The sequence below is a fragment of the Lonchura striata genome, chromosome 3 (assembly GCF_046129695.1).
Source record: "Lonchura striata isolate bLonStr1 chromosome 3, bLonStr1.mat, whole genome shotgun sequence".
Classification (NCBI taxonomy): domain Eukaryota; kingdom Metazoa; phylum Chordata; class Aves; order Passeriformes; family Estrildidae; genus Lonchura; species Lonchura striata.
Window position 1 is genome coordinate 35,429,246 of NC_134605.1, and position 25,536 is coordinate 35,454,781.

The 25,536-nt window shown below is 35.1% G+C and overlaps 1 protein-coding gene across 1 annotated transcript in view; it reads left to right on the plus strand.

The window, feature by feature from the left end:
* The window catches only part of TTC27 (tetratricopeptide repeat domain 27), a 128,765-nt gene that overhangs the window by 21,582 nt on the left and 81,647 nt on the right, over nucleotides 1-25,536 (plus strand). Inside the window, exons 7-9 of the mRNA XM_021544091.2 lie at nucleotides 4,001-4,137; nucleotides 8,285-8,397; nucleotides 12,562-12,628. Coding sequence (XP_021399766.1) covers nucleotides 4,001-4,137; nucleotides 8,285-8,397; nucleotides 12,562-12,628 — 317 coding nt within the window. The remainder of the gene's footprint in view (nucleotides 1-4,000; nucleotides 4,138-8,284; nucleotides 8,398-12,561; nucleotides 12,629-25,536) is intronic.

Here is a 25,536-nt window from a genome sequence, read left to right on the forward strand (position 1 = left end):
GAAGAGAGGGAGTATTGCTTGGCTGCAGGGAGGGAGTTGAGTTTTGTGCAAATCTCAGTGACTGTGTCATATAATTCTGTCATAAGTTACTCAAGCTCCTTATTAAAGAGAGTGAGGCTTTCTGTTCCCACAGTCTACTTCTCAAAAAGACCTAAAAATTAAAAATCAGAACTTTTTATTTCTGCATCTTGTGTGTGTCAAATTCTAGAAAATTGTGTAGTAGAACCATGTGCTGCTTTGAGGAAAACCTGAGGTATTTCAAGTTAAATAATTTCTGAATGGTTGTTTGAGAAGTTGGGGCATTACAAGCCTTCTTTCTAGTGTCTCATGTGAAATTCTATGTCTGTTGCATCTACTGGTGTCATGATGAATATTTTTTGTTTTGTTTATTTGGAGACACTTATAAAGGTATCTGCATGATGATTTGATGCAGTCTTTCACCTTTTGTGCCACTAGCCTAGATCTACTCTGTATTAATAGCTTTTAGAAGTCACTCCAGGGACTCCAAGGGCATAATGGAAAATAAGTAGGGAAGTTAAATTTCTGATGAACAGAAATCACAAGGATTCAATCACTATGGAGTCTTTATAATTATCCTTTCAGAACATATTCTTTGGTGTCAGCAAAGATCAGAGTGCTGCACTTAAAACTTTCCATGTATAGGTATAGATCTATGGTCTAGCTGGTCCTGCTAGGCAGTCAAAACGACATAAAATCACACTTTTCTGTGTGTGAGAACTTATGATTGTATCTGAATAGAAATGCAAAAAATATTTATCTAGTTTTTTCTTAAACACCTACTAGTGGAAAGTGCTAAGGAACTGAAACTTGCAGCTTCCTTACTTATTGTATCAGTGTATGTCACAAGGCTCATGCTCCTTCATATCTAGGTTGGAACTGCAGCTATTTCTGTTTATACCATGAATAATTTTAATAATTTAATTTAAAAACCCCCAAGCCATCAGCAGCAAAAAAACCTTAAAACACACAAAAAACCAAATAAAAAGCCAAAGAAACACAAACTTTCAGAAATTTTGTGGAACTCCATGCTCATTTATTCAAAGGATTTAAAAGCTTACTTTGAAAGATGTGTAATGGAAATAAAACATAATAGTTATATCTGAAGGAAATCTATACATTTCAATTGATCCTATCCTCTTTTCCCTGTATGCAACAAAATCTGTGCATGTGGTGTGTACCAAGTGTGGCACTTACTGCCAACTTGGTGTTAAGTACTTTTCTTTAAAATGAGTCAAAAATCTTCTTTTTTATTATTAAAAGCATCAGTACCTATGATGATACTTGAGCTGTAAAAATACAATTAACTGAGAATAAGTAGAATCAAAGATACAGTCTTCATGTTGGATTTTTTTTTTCCTTTAAAGGAAATCTTCAGATTTTGGATTAATAATTTCCTTAAACCAACTTAGAAAAAACCTTCTTGTTTGGAGAAGGAAAAAAAAGACTTGATGCAGTGGAAATATTTCTATTTTTTATTACTTTACCAAGAGGTTATGATAGTCCCAGAGAAAGATCATGGTGACACAGTATCTTGGAAAAATGTTGTAAAACTCTTAAATGTTCTGTGGTTTATCTCCATAAATCTATTAACATAGTTATGTCTAACCTGAAGGCAAATGAATTGAACTGAACATGTGGGAATTGTTGGCATTCTAGGCAAATTCATTTGACATGCATGTTTGGGCTAAATGGGAGGAATGTTGCATCATTGAAAAAGACTTTGGTTTAATGTAAAAGTTCAATCTCTAGCAAAGACATTTTTAAGGCGTTTGGGAGGGATTTCCTTTTTAGGAAAGGATTTGGAGAGGTTTATATGCATTAATGATTGTAATCCTTACTAGCTGAGTATTGTAGTACAGCATGTAAATATATATTGTTCTTCAATCAGAGTTTTTAGGACCAGGATTTTCCAAAGTTATTTCAGTAATATATGAATAAATCATACTTGGTTTGTGTAAGTTTTTAAAGTCCCATTTATCCAAATATGTATTGTGTTCATCTTTTACTAAAAAGTATGATTATCCTCCTCACACTGAGTCATAACCATCAATAACTCTACAAAACAATTTCCAATATCTTTCTTGCATATAAATTTAGTGAAATGAAGAGTAGTAATCAAAAATAAATTTAAGATGAACAGATCTAGAGGATTAATAATGCTGAACTCTGAGATCTGTTTATTCTTTTCATACCCCGTAATGCATCTGTGGGAACTTATAATATGAAACAGAAAACAAAGTTGCTGTTTAGGTTCCTTTTACTTTGTGAGGATATACCATAGAATGTTTAGGATTGAAAGGGACCTTAAAGATCAAGGACAGGGACACTTCCCAGTACAGCAGGTTTCTCAAGGCGTTATCCAGCCGGCCTTCAAGATTCCCATGGTGGTACTGGTATAAACATACCAAATTTTTTCTCAGCTTTAACACATGTGATACATATTTTTCAAGGAAAAAATAGTGTTTTGTCTGTAATAGCGAGGGATTCTTAGGTTTAAAAAATGGGGTGGGAGGTATGTGCATATGACAGCATAAACAAATCAAAGTTTCTGAGTGGTAGTAAGCCATTTTATTGGTATCCAGAATAAGTTTGCAAGTGTTTCCTTCAGGTATTTAGGCAGTAAGACATAAGAGGAAATGAATTACAGCATAGTGATTTTCAAACAGTATTGAAATAGAGAATTGAATGCTACTGTGTAAAATTAGTATGAATCATTACCAGTATTTCTCTGTGTGTCTCTCTCTGCAGTGTGATGTGTGATTTTCAAATTGATATTTTTAGAACCTTTTTCATTTCTTCATAAACTATTAATACAAGGCTTTTCAACTAGAAGGGGTAATTGGCAGAAAAGGAGAAATCAGTTTAATGTTTGGTTATGCTACTCATCTCTTTACACTTTCAGGATAAAAATGTGACTGCTATTTAAGTCCCTCTGCTGGATGATGCTTATGGACAGTGGCCTAATCTTCAGGCCTTTGTCACATGAGTAGTCAATCATCTTTACCTCAAAAATTTTATATACTGAAAATTGTTCAAAATTAGCACAAAAATAAGAACTTTATTTGATCTTATTTGATTCTGCAAAAGCAGCAGTGGATTAGCTTTCATTCCTCCATTTCACACTATCTGTGCATTGTATCACAGTAATAATGAACAAGCAAACCTTCAAATTTTATAGAGTAATTTTGAGTTCCATTTTTGGCTCTGGTTAGGAACTAAAATTCTGTTATTTTAAGTTACTGTCTTGAAATTTCTCTTTTATTTCTCTGCATTTTGCAAGGAAGTGGCTAACAGAAGACAAACAGATATGTCTTTTCTTACAATTTGGTGTAAATGTCAAGTACCCCTTTAAAAACTAATAAAAATTGTCAGTAGGTCCAATAAGGAACTGAAGAAACAACACTGAGTGGAATTTCATGTTGTGCATTCTGCATATTGGTTAATTCATTATAGAGCCTTCACTGGTTTGCTATTTCACTCACTCACAATATTCGTTTTACAGTACCTTACATGCCATATTCTGGTAGCATCATGTCTGTGATCCTTTGTCAAAGGCCTACTCTTCAAATAAAGATTTGAAATATTTAAAATGATGGCCTGTAAGGTGTGGGATTTTCATTTGCATAAATGCAGGTGAATTGAACAATTGTTTCTGGTTTATTTCTTGGAAATAAGTAGAGAAGTGATGAAATTTGACAACTATGAGTTTTCAAAATGCTGGGTTATAGGGAATATAATTAAAAGCAGCTTTGCAAGACCTATATAGCTGCATTTGTGTGTTTGTAATGTACATTATTTTGTATGTTTGCTGGCAGTGAGAACACTGCAAAGAGATCAAGCAGACTTAAACCCCTGCTAAATTTCATAGGTTAATTCTCAATGTATTTCTCTACTTTGTCTGGGTTTTTTTTTTTGTTGGCAGTTATATGATTAAATAACTGGATTTTAGCGTTAATGAATATAAACATGTTTTCTGTAGGTGCTTTGGGAAAGAGAACACGATTTCAGGAAAAATACGTTGCACAGCTTATTTTGGATGTCCAAAGAACAGATGGATTCTTCATTCCTCACAGTGAACTAAGTCCAGCTCCAACACCTCTAGAAAGCTTAACAATAGTATGTATCGGAGAAGAATTGTTTTAATTTCTTAAAATGAAAATGTTCTGAGTCTTTTGTTGGGTGTCTGCTAGGGAAAAGTGTGTTTTGCCTAGAGAAACTTAGCTGGGGTTTTTGAAAGTTTGTAGAAGAGCTGTGGGGCAGTAGTTTGCCTGATATTAAAGGACATGGGGTAAAGCAACTTATGAATGTCTGCAAGACAGATGTGGCTACTCAACTTAGAGCATGTTTGCAAATACGATTTTCTACAGTTCATACATTAATTTTTAGTGACTAAGAATGATAGAGCTAGGAAAACAGGTGAGAAGCAGATTTTCAAAATAGCCCACAAGGCACCACAGGATTTCAGAGATTCCTGCAGACTGGCAGACGGTGCAAAGATAGGAAATTGCTCTACTTACTCCTATGGCATGAATTATGTGAGTTGATCCTACTGATCTTAAGGGTACACATCATGACTGCAATTATAAATTGCTTGAGAATAACTGTATTGATTTAGGATGGCATTTTTCCCTCATAAAGAGATGTAATTTATTTGAATTTGCTAAAGAAGCCAGACATGAATTGAGCCATTATGGTCCCAAGTTTATACTTCAAGTAGGAAAGCCTTTATTAAAAAATATTGTGCCTTGGTAGACTTCCAGGTCAAGCAGGGATCTTAAGCAAAAAAATTGTCAATACTTCTCTATTTCTAAATTGAAGGCATAAATATTTTAGTAGACTAATATAGATTTTTCTTGTTTGCCCATCCTTGGTGTTGCATTTGGTTTGATGAAACAAGGTTGACTACACGTGTCACAACTTAGGCTTATGGTAGAACTACATATGGCAACCCTTTATAGGATAGTGAGAGCTCAGGGGAGGCTGACTTGTGAATGTCACGCTTAGTTACAGACCTCAATTGCAACTTACCTATAACTAAATGATAGGATGATAGGACAGAATTGTTATCAGAGTTCCTAACTGGGATATTGTTTGAATGTTTTTTCTCAGTTACTCACAAATTTGCCTTTGTAGTCTATTTCTGATAAAGACTGTAGTTCGGAATAAAATTGTTTCATCATTTCAATAAAAATGGCTACACTGCCTTAGGCTGTAGGTATAACTCAGAATGAAGTATTTTGTCCTTGCTAATCAAGCATTGTACTCAAATGTCCTTCCAATGAACAGGCAAGGACTTCTGAAGTAAGTTTAGCAGAGAATTTGAGAAAGAAAATTTGGGTAGTTTGAACCTTTAAAAATCAGGCAGTAATGCTGATGTGATCCATACTTTCCTACTAAAATTTTACCGAGTGTAGCTTGAGAATAATGTTGGAGAAAGTAGACATATCTACGCTTTTGGAAAAGTGGAAAGGCAAAGCTAGAAAATATGTTCTGGCTGTAGGGAGGGAGTTTTTATGCACATCTCAGTGACTGTGTCATATAATTCTGTCATAAGTTACTCAAGCTCCTTATTAAAGAGAGTGAGGCTTTCTGTTCCCACAGTCTACTTCTCAAAAAGACCTAAAAATTAAAAATCAGAACTTCTTATTTCTGTGTCTTGTGTGTGTCAAATTCTAGAAAATCATGTAATAGAACCATGTGCTGCTTTGAGGAAAACCTGAGGTATTTCAGGTTCAGACATATTATTAACCTGTGTGAATGTTCTGCCACAGGCATCACACCAGATCTGGCTAAGTAGATTATTCAGTTCATGTATATACTGAATTACAAACGAAAGGTCTCATTTTGTTCCCCTTTTCAAAAAACATTTTTATTGATAATGTAGTATCAAAATACAACTTATTAATATAGTTTATCAGTACAGTGTAATTAACTTCAGCAGTAAATCCCAGTGATTCTTTTGCCAATCTGATTTAAAATTTGTTGGTCTTGAGTGTATCTTGAAGTTATTTTAGCTAAAATTGGAGTTAATGCTATTTTCCTTCTGCCAAAAACTACCAACAACATTATTGCATCCCTGTCTGAGTTTAGGGAGGATGCTTGTTGCATCTTATCTACTTTAAAAGACTACTCATGGCAATACATAGAAGTTAAGTCTCGAGAGGTGCTGAGAATCTCCACAGCAGTAGCATATGCATATGAAAAGCTAAATTTAAATAGGCAAATTATCTTCCAATTCGCTCCAGAGTTCTTATTTTACATCTGCCATTTGCAGATGAAGGAAAATGCTGTTTGTCTCAAGATAGGATTTATCCTGGATGAGTGGAAAATTTCCTAAAAAAATTAAATTTCCCGACAGTTTGGATAAGTTGAGACTGGTCCCACCTAATTTTCATCTCCTATTTTGGGGTGCTTACCTCCATGGTCTTAAAGTTCTCCTGTTAGTCTTGTTCAGTAGGAAGACTGAACAAGTTATTTCACAGTTAAACGTGAGTAATTAAATTCCATTAAAATACAGTCAAAATAGTGATGTGTCCAACGGTTGTACCGGTACCTGTGCTGATTTCTGGTCAAGGGCTTTGTCCTTTCCTCTGGTGCCGAGCAATTATCTCAGGTAGTGCTAGAAACAAAACTATTTGCATTTCAAAATAAATATTTGAGATTGTAAATTCAAAACTTTGCTCCCAGGTCAGTTGCTGTGAAAGGAAAGCCTCAGGCTTGAGGTGATGCATAAGAACTCTTGATATGAAGAGATACATTAAAATAGTTTGAGTTTTAAACAATTCAGAGCTGTTCTTATGTTTTGAGGAAGTTCTTTTTATATCTAGGAATGGAAGTCATGCTTTAAAGCTCTGGCATACAGTTACAGTTGAGTTCAGTTGATCAATGTTCATAGTGAAGCTAAAGTAATTAGTATGATTTATACAAGTTAGATTTTAAAAGTTATTTAAACCTGGAGGTGAAAATTTTAAACTAATTGTCATGTAAGTTAAATTGTAATTTATTTTACACCTGATGAAGTATCATTATACTAGTTCTAAAATAATTTTCCACTGGAATTGGTAGATAATCCTCATACTCATTTATGGCTAGTAAACGAAGAAAATTATGGTAATAAGTTTGACTTTAAAACTGTGAATATCTTCCTTATCCACTTAAATTTAAAAAAAAGCTTATTTTCTTCACATTCTCTGTCAAATCACAATTTCCTTTCATTTCTATAATGGTAGAATACTGGTGGTGAATGCAGATGACACTTCAAAGCATTCCTGTTTGCTCTTTGTTCTTCTGTGGAACTTCATTTTGACCTTGCCAATGGAAGATATGAATGAGAAACAGCTACGACTGGGACACTGAAGGGAAATTAATAGGAAATTTGAAAAACTGTTAATATAAATCCATTATCTGTTTTTAATAGTTTGTAAAAACTACTACTGGTTACTAAAAACCAGTAGTATGATAACTGGCTTTAGGACGAATTGTTTTGGATTGGGTTTGTTTTTCAAGGGAAGAAGGAAGAAGTAGTATTACATCTAATTGCTCTTTGCTTGCAACCAAAGAAGTCTTTTGTTGTTTTCAAATAAACACAGATTCTATGAACATGGTAATTTGTACTCTTCAGACATAGATTATATTATTTTCTTCTTCAAGTTAAGACTCTTTAAATAAAAGTGTGTTCCAGAAGAAATTTTATGGAAAATCACAGGTAGCTGCCCAGGAACAAATGTTTTCAGAATGTGCTGGCTCAGTGAGGTCTTTTCAGTGTCTGTTTTTTTTTTTTTTTAGTTTACTGCCAGAAGTCATGGTTTATGTAGTTGGATTTTGCTGATACTTAAAAAGAAATCCTTAAATTCCCAGATGTCCAAGGTGGCTACCCTGAAAACCCACATTAATGACCATAACATCAGTCTGTTTCAGTTGTCTGTACGTGTATAATAGAGGATGAAGTTGTTGGTAATTCTGTGAGCAACAGTTTAAAAAGGGAAGTTGCCTTCAGCCATATTTAAATAGAAAATTGATATTAACTTAGAGTTGTTCTGAATGCTGTTCCTCATGCATAAGAAATAGTGTATTTGTAGCAGAAATGTTTTGGGTGGTAATTCCTTGTACTGGCTTCATTACTTAGTTACTCTGTCATAATGGTAAATTACTTTGCACGGTGTCATTCTTTAATGGTAGTATTATCCTTTTCCAAACAAGTCCATATTTTTTCATATTTTGAAGGCATAATTCTATTTTGAAATATTCTTTTTTCTTCCAACAGAATTATGATTTAAATGATGACACAGTGCTTAATGAAATAAAATTAGCAGATGCTGATCAGTACCAGGTACCTGATCTGTGTGCAGAAGAGCTTGCTGTAATCCTTGGAATATGGTAAGTTATTTTATGGTTACTCTAAATAAAACTCAAACAACTGCATGAATTGTTACAATGAAATAATGAAATGGTGAGTTGATTGGACTTTTTTCCTTCCTTATTATATAGTCTGGCTAAAAGGCTAAAAGGTTTGCATTATTGATGGATAATAGAGTGAGCTTTAGTGTTCAGTTCAGAATTTCAGCAATATTTCATTAATAGCTATATTGTTGTTTTATCTTTAAAAAGCTTTATATTCTTTGTGCTTCAGGTTAATTACATTTCAAGTATCAGCTGGCATTAGCTACCATACAATGATAGCACTTCAGTAGATTTTGAAAACATATTTCAGATTCTGCAGTTGCCAGCTTCCTGTGAGGATTAACCATCAAGCAAAACACTGTCCTGCTTTTCTCTGGAATGGGAATACCTGGAAATACTTGTATACTTGTATAAATTCAGTGTCCTTTGCTGGTTAAAAGCTATAGTTATAAAGTCCTTGTGATTTTGCACTTTGTTTTTTTTTACTCTGACTTTCAGAAATTATGTGCTACATGTGTTTTGTAATAGGAGAACAAAAGGTATGCTTGAGATCTGAGGATCAGAAATTATGGCATGTAGAAGTATAATTTAGTCAGTCAGTGACTTTGGTGTAGTGTTCACTATCACTGACTCTTAAAGTGCTTTTCTGATTTATGAGTTGCAAAATGATGGAATCTATTTGATCCAGTTCGAGGCCCATGTAGTGAGCAGTGGGTTGACATAAATTCTTAACACACTCACTTTTAGTCTTCCACACTCTGACTCAAGTCAAGGCAAAGCCTTTCCCTTCATGAGGACCATTTTCATGGGCACTTTTTTTTAACACATTATTGTCTTATGTTCAGGTTATATTATCCTTCCTGTTCCCTCCCTTCTAAAGGAAATTTTAATTTGCCTACTGCTCTTCTTCCTTTTATTTTTGTTTTCTTTTAAGAGTACAATTTGAGTTTTCCATTGGCTGGCTGCGCAGTAGGTTTCTTGATCACAGTGTTTGACGTTCAAACCACCATTGTCATGTTCTGAGCAGTGGTTAGGAACCATATTGACTGTCAGTTGTGTGTATATGTGAGTTTGGCAGGACAAAACTGAAGACAGCCAACCAAACAAAATTCAGTGTTGCTTCCCTATAGGAATGGTATTTACTATGGCATTTACTATGGTATTTGTTAAATGCCATTTAGTAGGTGTGATAACATTAAGTGATTGAAGCTCAGTCAGAGATGGAGTCAAGATTTGAGATCCAGCCATGTTGCAGAAAGAGTGTTATAATAAGATGCCAGCTTTGAGAATTCTTCTTGTAACAGAGTAAAGTTTAGGCTTGGGTTGCTGGCTATACCCAAGGTGTCAATACCAGCTATTGGATGTCAGTTTGTGTGGAAGCATAGACATGTTAAAGCATTTAGCATTGTCTTTTTAGCAAAACATCCTTCTTCTGTAACAGATTCTGTGCTTTAATGAGTGAGGACTGCAGTTCTGGAAGGTAAATGTCTCATTTAATAATTAATAAGTTAGCTTTAGAATTTTTGTAAGCTGTTTAATTTTTAATAGCTTTAGCAATGCTCTTTGACATTTTTCACCTTTCAAAATCAATTTTTGAAACAAGTATGTACTCAAAATCCAGAAAGTGATGCTTTGATTGCTATTAATTCCACTGTTGCAAATATGGATCATTAAGTCCCAAAGTTGGCAACTCATTAGTTAAGCTGAATACTTTATCCATTAGCCTGTCAAGGTAGACCTGATCAGGTTTAAGAATTGGTTTTAAGCTACTGACAATTAGCTTTTGCTGTTTTACTAGAAAATACCTTTTTCTGCTGCACAGTACATCTTACTCCAAGGTTCTGTTTAATCTGTCTAAAGAATGTCTGTTTCTCATTGTTTTCTTTCCCTGTTTTATTTCAATAAACTCCTTAAGACAACATTCAAGAGTGGTGAGAAAATAACTTACAAAACTGAATGGTGTGATGATTAGTGACATCTCTTCATATTGTTATGGAAAGATCCCTCATCATAGATCTTACACAGTAGATCCTAAATTCCACTGAGATTTCAGCTCCTGAAATTCTCTGGGATGAACTGGTTTATCTGTCCTTGAAACTAGGACAAATACAGGTCATAGAAATTAAATTTTCATAAAGTAGTCTGACAAGAACTAACACAGTATTAGAAATGCTTAAAACTAAGGTACAGTTCTACTGTAGATTCAGATTCAAATTATAGCTTTAAATTGGATTTGATTCAGTATGGAAAATAATTAAAACAATTTAGTTGTTCTCCTATCTTTCAAGACTTACATTTCTGTACTGATTTGTCTTCAAGCTTTGTAAATGGATGTGGCAGAAATGGAAATCAGAGATCTATTTTAGCACTGTTTTGGTCTGGAAGAGCTGCATCTATGAGCTTCAAAGAGCAGTGACAAATACTGATCTAGAATAAGAAGAGGATTAATCCTTCCTGCTTGAATCAATATATTTTTAGGATGATGAAAAATAAGTTCTACTCTTGTAAACCTTGGTTTACCTGTGCTTTTCAAAAGCTGTGGCCATGCCATTTAACATTCGTGTTGCTTAACTGCTGTTGAGTTGGCATAATCCTTGAAATTTTCTTGGCGCCTTTTTTTCCTCTTTTTTTTTTTTTATCTCCCTACCCCATACATAGAAAAACTTGTTATTTTTTACCTGAAGTCAGTTGAGTTGACTACATCCAGCTGGCTAGAAGTCTGTCTGCTAGCAGCTCACATTGGATATGGAAAATATGCTTAACTGAAGCTGAGAAATTCTTTATAACTTTCCTGTTTGCATGAAAATTTTCACAAGGAAGGGAAAAAACAGTGATGTAGAGTAGATATCCATACAGAGATATAGATACATATCAGAATTTATTTCCTAGCAGTGTTACCTAAAACTTTCAGAACAGTGCACCAACAGCATAGGGTTCTTTTTTTTTTATGTGGGAGATCAGGGAAAATGTATTGAAGCAATTAGCTAATAAACTTTCCTTTTTGTCCATGTGGCCACAGTCAAATAGTTTGCTGAAGCTGATGGTATTATGAAGCATCAGTGTAAATGGTATGAAGTGTGTGGGGAACCTTCATCATGGGAGGCGAGGGGAACAGACTAGGTAAAAATTTATCTGAAGTGAGAGGTTTGTAGTGCAGCAAGAAGAGCTGTAAGAGCTCTCAAACCTTCTAGGAATTGTTGTGAGTAGTCTGTGCATTTAAGTAGAAGAAATCATGCCTGAATAACTAGGCAAAGTAATCTTCAAAGTAAGCTAAGTAATACAGAGGGCGTAATTTGAGTCTGTAATCTATTACCACAGTAAGTATATTTGCAAATTTAGCCTATAATATGAAGCCTGCTGCAGAATTTAGTGTTGTAAGTTTGGGCTTACGTATATAGCCATTATATGGGTTTGGTGATTTGGTGGTACAGTTTAGGATATATTTTCACTTGGTATCTTTGGTTTTAACAGGGAGCTTGAATTACAGCTTTTGTTGGTTGTTGTGCAATTTGGTGGTATCTTGTAGTATATTTGTAGATGTTGGGGAGCTGTTGTATAAGGAAAACATTCACCCACATGAGTAGTAAGCCAGATTTCTTTATCATCTCTGTAAGCATATCCAACTCTGAATAAAATAATTTTAATTCTCACCTCTGTGTTTTCTTCTGGTTTTCCCCCTGAGAATACTTCAAGGTAATGGTAATGCCAGTTAGTGAGAGATAGAGTCCTCTGGTCATGTTTTTTGAGTCACTAGAAGGACTTCTTGAGCATTAGTAGTTTTTTTATTTGTAGAATCTGCAATTAGTTATAGAATTTAAACTCAAAACAGATATTTGTAAAAGCAAACAATAGATTTTAAACATTTTTTAGGATTAGTGACATTGTTATTCCAATAAGCTTAAATCAAGACATTTTACTTGAGCGTGGTGTTGGGAAGGTACTTATAAAAATATCTTAGTCTCCTAAATGGTTCTTTATTTCTGTGTGTTCTAGGTCTAGACCATTTTCTGCACATACCATACTGCCATTTGTCATTTCCAGAATATCCTTCAGATTTCTGCAAGTTTGAAAAATGTCTCCTGAATAATATTATTCTAAAGATGAAATCAGCATTGTTTTACTTTTCTTTTCTCTTTACAGTATAGACTTCCAAAAGAACAATCCAATACACAAATTAACTGAAGAGGAGCTTCTGGCTTTTACTTCAGTAAGTAATTTATCTGGTGCTTAATAAACATTTTTTCACTTAATATTTATGTACCAAGCAATAATATGTCAGTCACACTAATCAGGAAACTGTAAACCAAATTTGTATTAATAGTCAGATGTTTCATTAATTTTTTCATATTACAAGAAATTAAAGTATGCTGAATTTTAACATTATTCTCAGCTATCATCATGCAGGAAAAACTTGACATCTAAAAATTTAATTTCACCTCAAAACACATACAAAACATTTTCATGTGTTTAAGTTTGATTCACGACATGAATTATAGCATAATATGTGACTAAATTTTACAGCAAACTCTTCTTGTGACATTAGTGTTGAAGGTGCTTTTCTTTAAACAGCATTCAAGAAGAGTTCTAAAGCAATTTTGGCTTCATTCTGTCAGATTTATTCAGTCTGTATATTAGACATGTTTCTTCCCAATTCAGTGGCTGATTTGCTGCAGAACAAATGTGTAACTTCCAGTGAAGCTTTGAAAATTCTCAGTATTTTTTATGTAATTTTTAAAATTATTTTTTTATTTCAGACACAATTTGCTTCTGCCCTGATCTTTTCTGCTTTTGTGGGGTTTTCAACATTAGTTTAGATGGGAGGATGTAGGGAGAAAGGCTTGTCATTATGTTGTCTCTCTTTACCTAAATTTCACAATATTTCCACAAGGTTCGGGTGCAGGAAAGAGGACTTACTTGCTCTCCTACCTAAGCCTTGTAGTAAGAGACTGTATTGCAGTAGTAGTGTCCTTTGAAAAAGTAAATTATGAGATATCAGCAAAAACCCCTTGGATTTCACTTGAGCTAGAATCTTACACTGACAGTTGTAGTTATGTGAAAACATCAAGAAGAGTAATCTAAGGTTAACTATGGTAATGTTTGGCTGAGGGTTTTTTGTAAAATGAGGTTCTATCTGTAAAAAAAGATAATCCTAATCTTACTAGATAAATGTAAAATAGGCTGGTTTAAAAGTGCTGTTGGTTTAGTCCCTCTGCTAGTATAGTATATGTAAGAGGGGATGCATGAGGGAACTGAATGAATTGCTATAAAACAGTTTAGATTTTGTAGGTTTTCTCCTTGTTGGTACAATGAATGTAGTGCTATGATTCCTCATGATGTAATAGTATTTTGTTTTGAGCTACAGTTTTGTTCTGTGTTTGTTTTTTTTTTTTTTTTTTTCCAATAGGTAGAACTGGAGAGGATGAAAAAGTTGAAATGTAGAAAAAAATGTGACTGTGCACTGTCCTGTTGTAGTAATTGAAGTATCCAATAAGATTATTAAAGAATGATGACCATTAAAGGGGAACAAAAGGTTACAGAAATAATAAAACATATATAAAGTAAGGAAATGTACGCATAAAAGAAGCCTGTAGGAGTTGACACCAAACTAGTGAACTGAGTACTGTAAGCTTTTTTCAAAAGTGGTGAAGCTGTTACAATACAAATTTCCCTCCAAAAGTAATGCTAATGTACGAATGTATGAAGTTTTAAGACATGCATGTAATTTCATTAAGACAAATTCTGCCATTTTTGTTGTTCAAATAGTGTTAAAACAGGATATAAAACTATAGAAGTAGGGTTTTCTGTGAAAACTCAGAATCTTGCTTCTCATATTTTATTTCCAAACTCCATGGAATATTTTTGTATACCCTTTGCTTCAGTCTCCTCACTACCACTATTGTTTACATCATTATTGGGTGGAAAACCAGCTATTATATACCTGAATCTTGAGATAACTTATCCATTTATTCTATCACTTTTTATATTAAATGGAGTGGTATTGTGATAATAGAGTAACTTTAACAAAGTTGACCCTACTCCTTAGAGATCTACTTCTAGAATAAAGCACATAAATACTTTAAATATTTTTAAAGTTTTAGAGCAGAGTAGAAAAAGTCAAGGTAGGCTGAGCATTAGGGAAGAGATAATCAACCTTCCTGTCATCCTTTATCTGACATTGCTTGAAGCCTGTTAGATCAGATGTATGAGATCTGTTGGGGAATTCTTCAGCATGATGGGAAAATCAAACTGCATTTTTCTGCCATCTAGTGGCTGATCCCTCAAAAATCACACGACGGCTGAGTAACTTACTCTTTAATTACTTTACTGCAATGATTATGGGGATCTTATGTTTTCATTTATTTACTTATATTTTTATAGAGCTGCTAAGTCAGCTATGGCTTGCTTCACACTTTTAAGACAGCAGCCACTGTCAGGTTAGATCTCCAGAGAAACAGCTGAGAGATCCGTGTAGGCTTCCCTATCAATTTGTGCTCAGAGTAGCAAAAAAGAAGGATCTATGGCAGTAGATGTATAGGAATGTAGATCTTAATAATAATGCAAAATTGAGTCAACAGCAGTGACATAAAGAAATAGCTGGTAGTCTAAATAGTAATTTACCAAAGAGTAATAATTCTTGGTATCAGAATAGTGTTCCTTTAAACTTTTGCATAATGTTTACATTAACTGGATGTAGGGACACAGTTGAATCTTAGAATTATTTTTTCTTTTGGTCTTGACCTGTGATCCCAAGATGCAAAAAGAACATGCATGAACTGTAGTAACACCATCCCAGATCTTTCCTGGACGCCAAAAGCAGGAATCAGATATTAACTTATATGAATTATTTTCTGTAAGTGTACCTTTTGTGGCTCTTGCATCTGAGCCCAAAATTGTGAATAGTCACTGCAGAATTTCATAATGAAATCTCTGAGCTCTTCTGTGTATCAGATCTGAGTCATTGAGGCAGATCCATCACTGTGTTCCCTGGCAGTAGGGGTGTTCTGTGTCCATGTTAACTCCTTGGTGGGAGTGTTAACACAGCCTTGGTTCCTACAGTGGCTGTTAGCTGAGTAAGTTAAATTGCACCATAGCTCTTATCACTTGGATTTAAAGTATTTACCAAGCTTTGGTACTGCCAAATGAGGCAAATGAGCACTATATCAATGCTGCTCTAGTAATTTCTTTAGCATCAAACTGCTCTGTGTGTGTGTGTGTGTGTGTGAGCAGGCATCTTCTCAGCCTACATGTGGATTCCTAAATCTGCAGGCTGGTTAGATGGTTGTCATGCATTCATCTGATATCTACTGAAATTCATGTTTCCTCAGAAAAGCAAGGCATTTCAAGTTACCTTAGGAAACTTGAAAAATGACAAGGCATTTTTAATTGATCAGTGTATCATCAAAAGATCCTCTTGCTTTGGGCACTGCAAAATAAGTGCATGTGACATGCAATTTCTCTCAAGCAGAGAGAATTAAGATCTAGGTAGTACAAGAGGGAAAGGATAGTCAAATGGGTCTCAAGTAGATGATGTTTTCCTGCCTTGTACTAGGTGCAGTTTGGAAAACTGACATTCTTGACTCCCTTTTATATGTGTAAAAGTTTAAAATTATTGGACCTGGAAGAGATATCTATATATCTGTATCTATATCTATTAAACAACATAACTTGTAATGCTAAAAATAACACTTTTAATTCACTGCTTGGCAACAGCAGTCAACTACAAAAGGATTGCTGCATTTAATTTCCTGGAGTCACTTGGAAATAGTTGCTATTGTCCTAAAAGCACTATCTTTTGTTAAAAAGAATTGCTTTCAGTGTTGCTCATTTTTGAAGCAACTTGTGAGGGTGTATGTAGTCTCATTGACTGGGATAGCAGCTCTTGTAACAAGAATTTGGACTTAAATTTTGAAATGTTGTAGTCAAATCTGAACCCATCAGTATAATATTTCAACTTCCAAGATGTTAATCCAGAAGTGAAATTAGATGCATTAGATTTTTTTCTTTTTCTATTTCAGTTGTTGATACAGTATCTTTACATGAGAAGTAGTGCAACTTGCATTCTACATTTTAGCATAAGGCTAAACACAAAATAAACCATTTATTTTTGAGGGGATTAAATATTTTTTTTCACACTTAATAGTTCAGCAGAATAACTATAAATTTTTAAAAATTCTTTCTATTATAGTTAGCACTTGGTCTCCTAAGAAAGCTAAGATATATTTTAGCAATCAGATATCACTCAAGCCACTTGAGAGACACAGTTATGCAGTTGGTGAACTTTCTGATTATCTAACTGAATATTGCATTCAAGAGCCATTTTCAGAGAGGAATGGTGGGGACAGTAAAGCAGTAGTGAGACTCAGTGCTTCTCTGGTAGAATTACTGGTTTCTTCCTTTTAATAAAAATTTCCACTGGTGTTTTCTGTGTAAGATGTAGGAAGTAGATGATGCAAGAAACCAAAGAACTAAATCAGCTCTGCTTTTACATTGAGATTTTGTAGCTTAGTTTACTCCCAGGTCTCCAGATTAGTTTTCCAATGCTTAAATGTGCTTTGTTACCTTCTTTAATTTCAGTGGATTCTTTTCAATGTGAAAATACAGTTGTGAAGTTCTGCTGCATTTTATATTGCTTAGCAGTTTCCCCCTAGTATTACACAAGTACATCACTGAGCTGTAAATCAGTGGACAAAATACTTTTTTTTAGAAAAAAACCAATCCTTTTAGGAAATGAACAAAAGCCTTAAAATAATTTCCATTAAATATTTGTTGTTTGCATTATTTTGAATAGGTAATGCAGGTCAGACAGTATACCAAAGAGGTGATGAAATGAACAACAAGGCTATGTAAGTGTACATGGTGTTTAAAAAAAATTCAAAATTACATTTAAAGCTTTATAAAGATATTTGTGATGTGAACATAAGTTTTAGAACCAGGGACTGCAAACTATTTCTGAAATGTAGAAAAGTTCTAGGAACACATGAAGCATCTATTTAAGAATTGATAAATATTCCTTTGTTATTATTTTAATATGATGTCGTTCTTGCAGAGAAAAAGGAAAAATATCATACTGGATGGTGTATTTTTCTCTTGCAAAAGAGAATTTTTTTTTTTTTTTTTTTAAAAGGCAGGTAAGATTAAACTCTGCAATGCAAGTTCTTGGAGCTTCATAGAAAGCTTATACTATAGTTTATAGTTTACATACTGGGAAAGCAATTAAATGTTTCATAGTCTAATATGACACTCCAACAAATAGCCAAGACTAAGGAGCTGCAGCTGGTCTTTTAAATTACCCATTCCATCTGTCAAAGCCCTTGAACAGTCCAGGAGAAATGTTTTTTGTGGTAAATATGATGAGCACTTAGCATATTGTGGGAGAATATTACTTTTTGCCCTTATTAGAGTATCATGATCAAGGGGTGTTGAGTGGCAGCAACAGTATTAACCTGTAGGGGACTGAGAAGAGAAAGCAACCAGCAACTGTGAAGGAGATGCTTTGTGAGTCCCACATCTAAGACCCAGATATGGGTCTTAGATCCATATTTGTATCCTTTGGAACCCATGAAAGATGAGAAGGAAGAAAAATGGAACCATGAAAATTTAGTTGTTTTGGTTTCTTAAAATTGTGAGGCTTCTCAGGATTTATGGAGAGTTGAAAAGCTGGGGTTTTTTATTAGGTGGTGAAAGAGGGAAAAGGAAGCTCTGGCAATTCTTCTCTGTGGACATTTTGAACAGGTGAGGATATCTTTCTAAAGAGGGAAAAAATGCAGGGTAATAACTTGTATTTTGCTTGGACTACAAAACTGAAGTTATTTACCACCTTCTAACAAAAACAATGTATCATGCTGAAATTGTTCCACTAATACTGAGAGGGATACCAAGGTCTGATGGAGGACTTGGAGAATGTGGAAGGAGTCTGAAAAATCCGAGGAATACTATGTATTCCAAAGGTAGACTGGATGAGAATGTTTTTCTTCTGTGTTGAGCTACTGATTCCATAAGAGACTCTTTTTACTAAGGAATTTTAGAACTATTTGATTTTTTTTTCCCAGAGGAGGGCATTTATTGAGTGTAATAGAAGCCAATGTTGTATGGTACCTCTGAAAATCACAGTGAAGGATTACAGTGCACATTTTATTGAGTGTGTGTGTATAAATATGCATATATGAATACCTGTTCTGCTTTCACTGTCTAAGGGGGCTTTGGGAGGAGGGAATGGAAGGTGGAAATGGAAATGCTTTGTTTTTCTCATCTTTTCTATGCCATTTGCGATATTAATGTGAAACTAGGGAGCAATCAAATCATGGCATACGATATTTTTAATGTTAAGCCTTCCTATCAAAACTCTATAAAACTAACATGCCAATTTGGTTTCTAAAGAGAAATTGTTTATATAGCTTAAATAAAATCAGTGCATTTTTCTCTGCTGAGAAAATGGCTGCAGTTTTTTTTGTTTTACAAGCAGCAAGAGTATTGAAAAGCTCATTAAGAGTGCCATGTGTCTCTACTGCTGTAACTTTTGTGGCTTTATAAAAACTTTCTTTCACTTCTTTTCTAAGCTGTGTTGCCCATGTTGAATAGCCTCTGTTGGTTACAAGATTGTAACACTGCAAAGGCTTTCTCTCAGCGAAGCCCTGCTAGTTACTAGTGACACTTTTTAAAAGTAAATTAATTCAAAGCTAGTTTATTCTTTTTTTCTTCTTTCATTTATTTTTTTTCTTCTAAAGAATTTTTTTCAAAAGTCTGAATCATTTTACAGGAATGTCGGGATCTAAACATTTGCTAAATTAGTGCATGTATGCCTTCTGGCCCATCACACAGTACTGGGAAATCAGATCGAGTGTAGCAAAAGAGAAGCTGCCTCTTTCTGCTGCATGTGCAAAAACTCCACTGGATCTCTTGGAAGGTTGTTCCCAAAACATCTGGTACTTGAGTGTGCAGTGTTTTCGTGGAGGCTAGCCTGCTCTTGACATTTATGTTTGCTGCATTTAGATGTTTCAGGGTAAAGTAACTGGGTGCTGTAGTACATGTTTTGCAGGGCAGGGGTGAAGTTTGCATTCCATTCCAAAACTGGGATTAAGTAACAGTCTGTCTGAAGTTGGTTTATTTTACAGAGTATCAGATTTCAGCATAATTGACACTTTTATCCCGTTCAACTTTGTTCTCCTCTGTGGTCTGCATTCTTCCCTCAGTCAATGGGATCCACAGCTTTGCATGAATTCTATCTTGCAAGAGATGATTCCTGATTTATAGTGTGCCTTTCCGAGCAAGAAATTAGGGATAGCCTTTCCTTTCTAGCATGGTGTGCTCTTTTGTATAATCCGTAAATACTCAAGCAATAGATTTTAGTGGGCTCACTGTAACTGCACTGGTCAAAGAACATGGAAATCATGTTTAAATATGAATAGATTTTTTGCTTGTCTAAGGGTTTGAGAAGTTAAGCAGACAAATTTGGTTACAATTAATAACATTTTTTCCCACAGCAGCCTTTCTTCTCCTCCTGCTCCTTTATCTATCAGTAGCTCATTTATTTTTTCTAGCAGCCTCTCTGACAGCCATTTGACATGTCCCAGGCTTCCATTCCCCCTCTGATGTCCTCCACCAGTTATAACTATTATAATTTACTTCAGCAAGAAAATTTTCATTGCAACAAGAAGGTGAAATTAAACCCCCTATTCCACAGAATGCTATCTGAGGTATCATCTGAAGGAAATAAGGCATCCTCACTATTCTGTCTGATGTTTAGTAACCCCTTTTTGGTGATGTTATGATGATCAGTTCACGTGTTATCAGTTACTTTCTTTAGTGACTTTTATTCTGTGTAAAATTCATTATATTTAGTGATTGTTTTGCTGAAGAGGGTGCACATAAACTAAACAAGGCATAAATCCAATCCTCTCTTTTTTCAAAGTAAATTTTTTATTGTTTTACTACTGTATAAGGAAGAATTATTCTTAAAATTCATATAGCTATCATAATGTTTTGCCCTCATCTTCTCTATCTACCTAAATATCATCCCTTCATTTGTTTTTCTTCCTAACCCAGTACCTCAAATATTATTCTAATCTTGCTTGTTCCGTAGCATCTGAAAAAATAAAGGTAGTTGAATTCTTGTTTGCTAGTGTCTAAACAACTTGAGTTTAATTTTCTCTGATGATATCATGTCTAGGTTTCAACTGGAAGTAGAACATTTTTCGTATCAGTTCACCAAACAATCTTTATGGTCTATGTTAAAGATGAAATATAGAACAAGTAACATATTTCTGTGACTTAATACACTTTAAGATGGGATTGATTACAATGTCAGTCTTTGATTGCAGTCATGAAATATTGCAGTCATGAAATATTGCAGTCCCTCCCAAGGTGTCTGAAATGTGCAAATCTGATTCTCATTGATTCATTTGTCATCAGTAAAATGTCACTGTCCTGTTATTCTTGGTTCTTTTGGATGTAGTCAGTTACAGCTATTCTATTTGAGTTACTTTGCAAAAAATGCAATATGAACTTGATAAATAATACAACTATCTTACCCCATTTCTGCATGACTTTCTTTTCTGTTCTCCCAATATTTGTGATGAAAAACTGAAATGGCTTCAATGATTCTTCCTTTCCTTAATTCTTTTTTCCGTTGGTCCTTTTTCATATTGAAGTTGTAGGTAGCCAAGCGATTAATAAGGATTTCAAACTGGTACTTTCATTTGTGCATTTATTGACAGACAGGTCAATATTTTTGAGGAAAAAAATGTTAATTCAAGTATATAAACCAATGGGCTTCTGAGAGGAGATGTAATGGAGAAAGATTTGGGGTAACTATTTTTGAAAAACTTTCCAAAGAAACACTTACTCCTTTTATTCATGGAAATACCGTGTTACTTGCTTATCTGTCCTCATTTGAGTAAATCCTATTCTGTTCAGCAGTGATCTTGGTTATGGTTTTGGCGTTATCCTGCCCTTGTATAAGGAGTTTGTTGGCTCTTCAGTATGTTGTAGAAAAGCATGGTGCCCTCTAGGTTACAGAAGGACAAAGATTAAGGAGTTCTGATTCTGGTGTTTCCACAGTATTTTCTTTCTTTTATCAGAAGCGGCACATTTAAATAGAAAAATTGAATTTTGAAGTGCTGCTGGCCAGAAAGTAAGGTGTTACAGTTAAATTAAGTTGTGAAACATCTAAATGCATTTGTGTAGAGGGTGTATGCACATTTATTTTACATGTATTTATAGAATGCATGAATTCAAGTACTGATCACATATTATAAGACTAAAGGGGAGAAGCTTTTATTCTTATCAGTAGAACCCCATTGCTCACCTGTTTTTTTTTTCTTACAGAAATAGATTTTTACTTGTATAATTTATGGACCAATAAAGCAAAGTATTATTTTTAGTGTTTATTTGTAACATCAAATATTCAGGAAAGCTTCATAAGGTAATTCACATGCAGTGTTTATGAAAAGTACTTTACAGTTATGTGAATACATGGGTAAGAAAGGTTTATATTCTATTGATGAAGGTTAGCCTATTGCAACAGGAAATAGAACCAATGCCAGCTCATTTAGTGGACTGTTCAAGCAATGTGTATCATAAATTATATAAATTATGCTTACTGTGAGAAATATCAGACTTTCTTTGGTATAACTTACATGGCTAGAATATAGTGTATATATTATTATATGGTATGACGTTAATACTTCTGGCATGTTTGGATTGGCTGCATTAATCATAGCAAGTAGAGCTGTTAGTTATGAAGACTATTCAAATACAGGCCAATAAAATGTTTAAAAGCATCATGTAGTGCATGTTGCAATTTGGAAAAATGTTTTAAAATATTTGCACTAATGCTTTTCTATCTGGGAAGCTGAGATTGGGGCCTTTCCTGAAAAGAAATAAAAATCATGACACTAGGCATTAGTTGATACATTTTGACATATTTGAGATTTTATTGTCTTGTCTGTATTATCCTTATGCATTATTAATTAATGCATTAATTAAATTGGAGCTTGGGCTTTTTTCTTCTTCTTAAGACTTCATGTCTTGTATCAGCTAGATTTTTCTTAAGTACATTTGTCAGAATGCATTGGGAAACACATTCTCCAATGAATTTTGTCTAGTTTAGGCAAAACATGAGAGAGAAAATATTTTTTACAGAGTTCTATAAATATACTATGAAAGATTTTTCTGTACTGTAAGATAAGTTGTTTGATTTCATAATTGCAGCACCAGGAGAGGGAAAGCATATGCCTTGGGTATCGTACCTAATTTGGATTTTTATTGTTTGCTAGAAATTGTTTTCTTTGCTTTTTAGTTTAATACCTATCTGTCAAAGCATTAGTGTTTTGGAATAAAAGAATGAAATATGTTTAGAAAATTGTTTTTATTTTGAACAGTTTGCATGGTCTGAAGCTCTTAGTAGCTTAGTAGTAAGAGTCAGAGAGCAAACAGGACATTTAGTGGCTGGGGTAAGGATGCAGTTCTTATCTTACAGCTTATTGTGCAAGAACTGTAGTGTGTGTTTTTGTGTCTGTATATTGTATGTCTTTTCCCTATCTACAGTAGGCAAGTGTTTATTTCTGTATTTTGTAGCTGTAATAACACTGGGAAGTTGCAAATCATAGGGGTACATAACGAAAAAGATTGCCTCTTTTGTTTGTCAAAGTAAAATGTATTTGTAGCTTCTTCAGACTACACATAAGGTGGACATTTTTTATGAATATGGTGGTGAAGCACTGGGGCAAGTTGCCTAGAGATGTGGGAGATGCTCCATCCCTGAAAACATTCAAGGTCAAATTGCATGAGGCTCTGACCAACCTGTTCTAGTTGAAGATGCCTCTGATCATTGCAGGGAGATTGGACTAGATGGCTTTTAAGGGTCACTGCTAACCCAACCCATTCTATGATGCTTCGTCCTATTTTCATAATGATTTTAATAACTGCTGTGGTTTCTGTGCATAATACACTGGTCAGACACTAGCCTGTTGTGTTTGAATCTTAATCCAATACAGTTCATGCTTGTAGCTTCTTTCAAGTCAAAGCACAACCCAGACACTACCATTTGCCTCTGATAAATATATTCAGATTATAGTGTCTCTCTTCACAACTCTGCCAGATTTAGGAATGTTATTTACTTCGCTCACCAAGACGGGATTTTTTTCATGCTGTCCAGCAGTCTCTCGCTCTTCCCTCCACTAGTCTTAGTCACTTGTGCTTGTGTCAGCTTCCCTTTTTTTTTATTAATCCATGCCATATTCCTCTCCACCCTTCTTTGTCAGTTCTTGCCTGTTGTTTGTCTTTCACTCTTGCTCTTGTCTTCCCTAATTCTGTTCTTGCTAATGTATTGTTGACTATTTTTACTCTATTCCTTCCTCACTTTTAGTTGCCGCTTAAGGAGTTAGTCTTCTTTCAGGACTGTTGTGTCTTCTGGCTCTGAAAGGAAGATGGCAGTTTTGTTTTGCTCCTGGGAACGAAACTGTGGAGTTGCGTTATTTGTATGTTTTATTATCCCTGTATTATGTATTGGTTTATTCCTTTGTACCCCCGTGTGCAACTTGGTTTATCCCCAGTTTTCCCGCCTTGTCCTCCCTTCCCGCCTTCCCAGTATCTATCCATCACCCTGAAAGAGGCATTTTACCCCCCCCCGGGTGCCTTGTCTATCACTCGGTGCCCCTTCCCATCCATCCAGAAGCTTCTACTCAGGGCACCGGGTGATTGGGCGAGGACCTGGGGCTCCCCCCATATCCTTCCCCCATTAGACCCCACCATATCCCCCCATCCCGGAGCCACTCCCTATCCCTATCCCCATCAGTCGTCGGTTACCCCTCCCTTACAGTTTATAAGCCGGTACAAGCACCTTGTGCTTGTTCCTGTTGGCTGGCACCGTTCTAGGATATTTGGCCCCGTTGGGCTACAATAAACTTGGACTTAGCCCCCAGCAGGATCCGCTCTTCATTTACCACTGCGAGGCTTGCTAGCGCTGCCCGGAACCCACAAAGGCACTCTCCAAACCCCAGCTGGGAGCGGCGGAGGGTGCCTCCATCGCCCGCCCTCGCCCCAGGACGAGAGCTAGCCGGGGCTGAGATCAGGGATCTGGGGCGGGAGCGCGGCATGAAACATTTGCACATAAGGTTAAAAGCCAGGGTGCTAGTGGCCTCCAGCAGCTTGATGCACTTGCATGTGAGAACAGTAGCTCTTTAAAGAGATCATATATTTCTGCTGGTGAAGTCAGGAAGGAACTGAATGAAATCAGAAATCAAGTATCTTTTAATGGATATTGAGACTTGCTAATGCACTGTTTCTCGGGAAATTGTTGAGGCCATCCTAGAAATCTCACTGAAATTATCTCCATCCATCTCCTATCCCCTTGGCCCACCAAGAAGTGAGTGAGGCATGCCTCTTGTGTTAACATGTTACATTACTTGTGAACACTAAGTATTGCAATGTGTAGACTGCCGAACTATAAGAGACCATTGTAGCCAGAATTCCTGTGGTGGATGCTGGCATTCAAAAAGGGGAAAAACTAGGTAAACACAGGGCTCCCTGTAGAGCCCTGTCTGGCATTGTGAGGTATTTCTTTTGCTGTGTATCACTGTTCTATAGACAGCTGTTCTTACAGACTGAAGGTTGAGAGGGTGTTTTATAGAACTTCTGTAATTTGTTCTGACATAGATGAATAATAAAGTTAGAGCCAGCCTTACTATAAATCACTAGTCTAGGCATGTAATTATTCCTGATTTTTTTGACTCTGCCTGTTACAGAAAAAAATGTGGTAGCTGATTTTTACTAGTTAACATCATTATAGAACAGGTTCACAAATGGGACATGAGCAATTTATAATGAAAAGTTGTATGCAACAGTTATACTTTTTGTGCCATCGACTAATGTTAAACTTAAGAAATTATAAAAACATTTAAATTAGTTCTTTTCAAGAAAATAATTTAATGCCTTCTAGTGAGGCTGTGAATGGAACTTCTAATGCTTCATTGTTTTGTGTAATTTTATGGTTGTGCTCCAAATCTGTCTGAGAACAAGTATTTTTGCTGCCCTATATTCTCTTCTTGCACAAGATTCATAGTTAAGGTATTTTAAGGATAATTATTGTAAATGGATATTTCTACTGACATTATAATT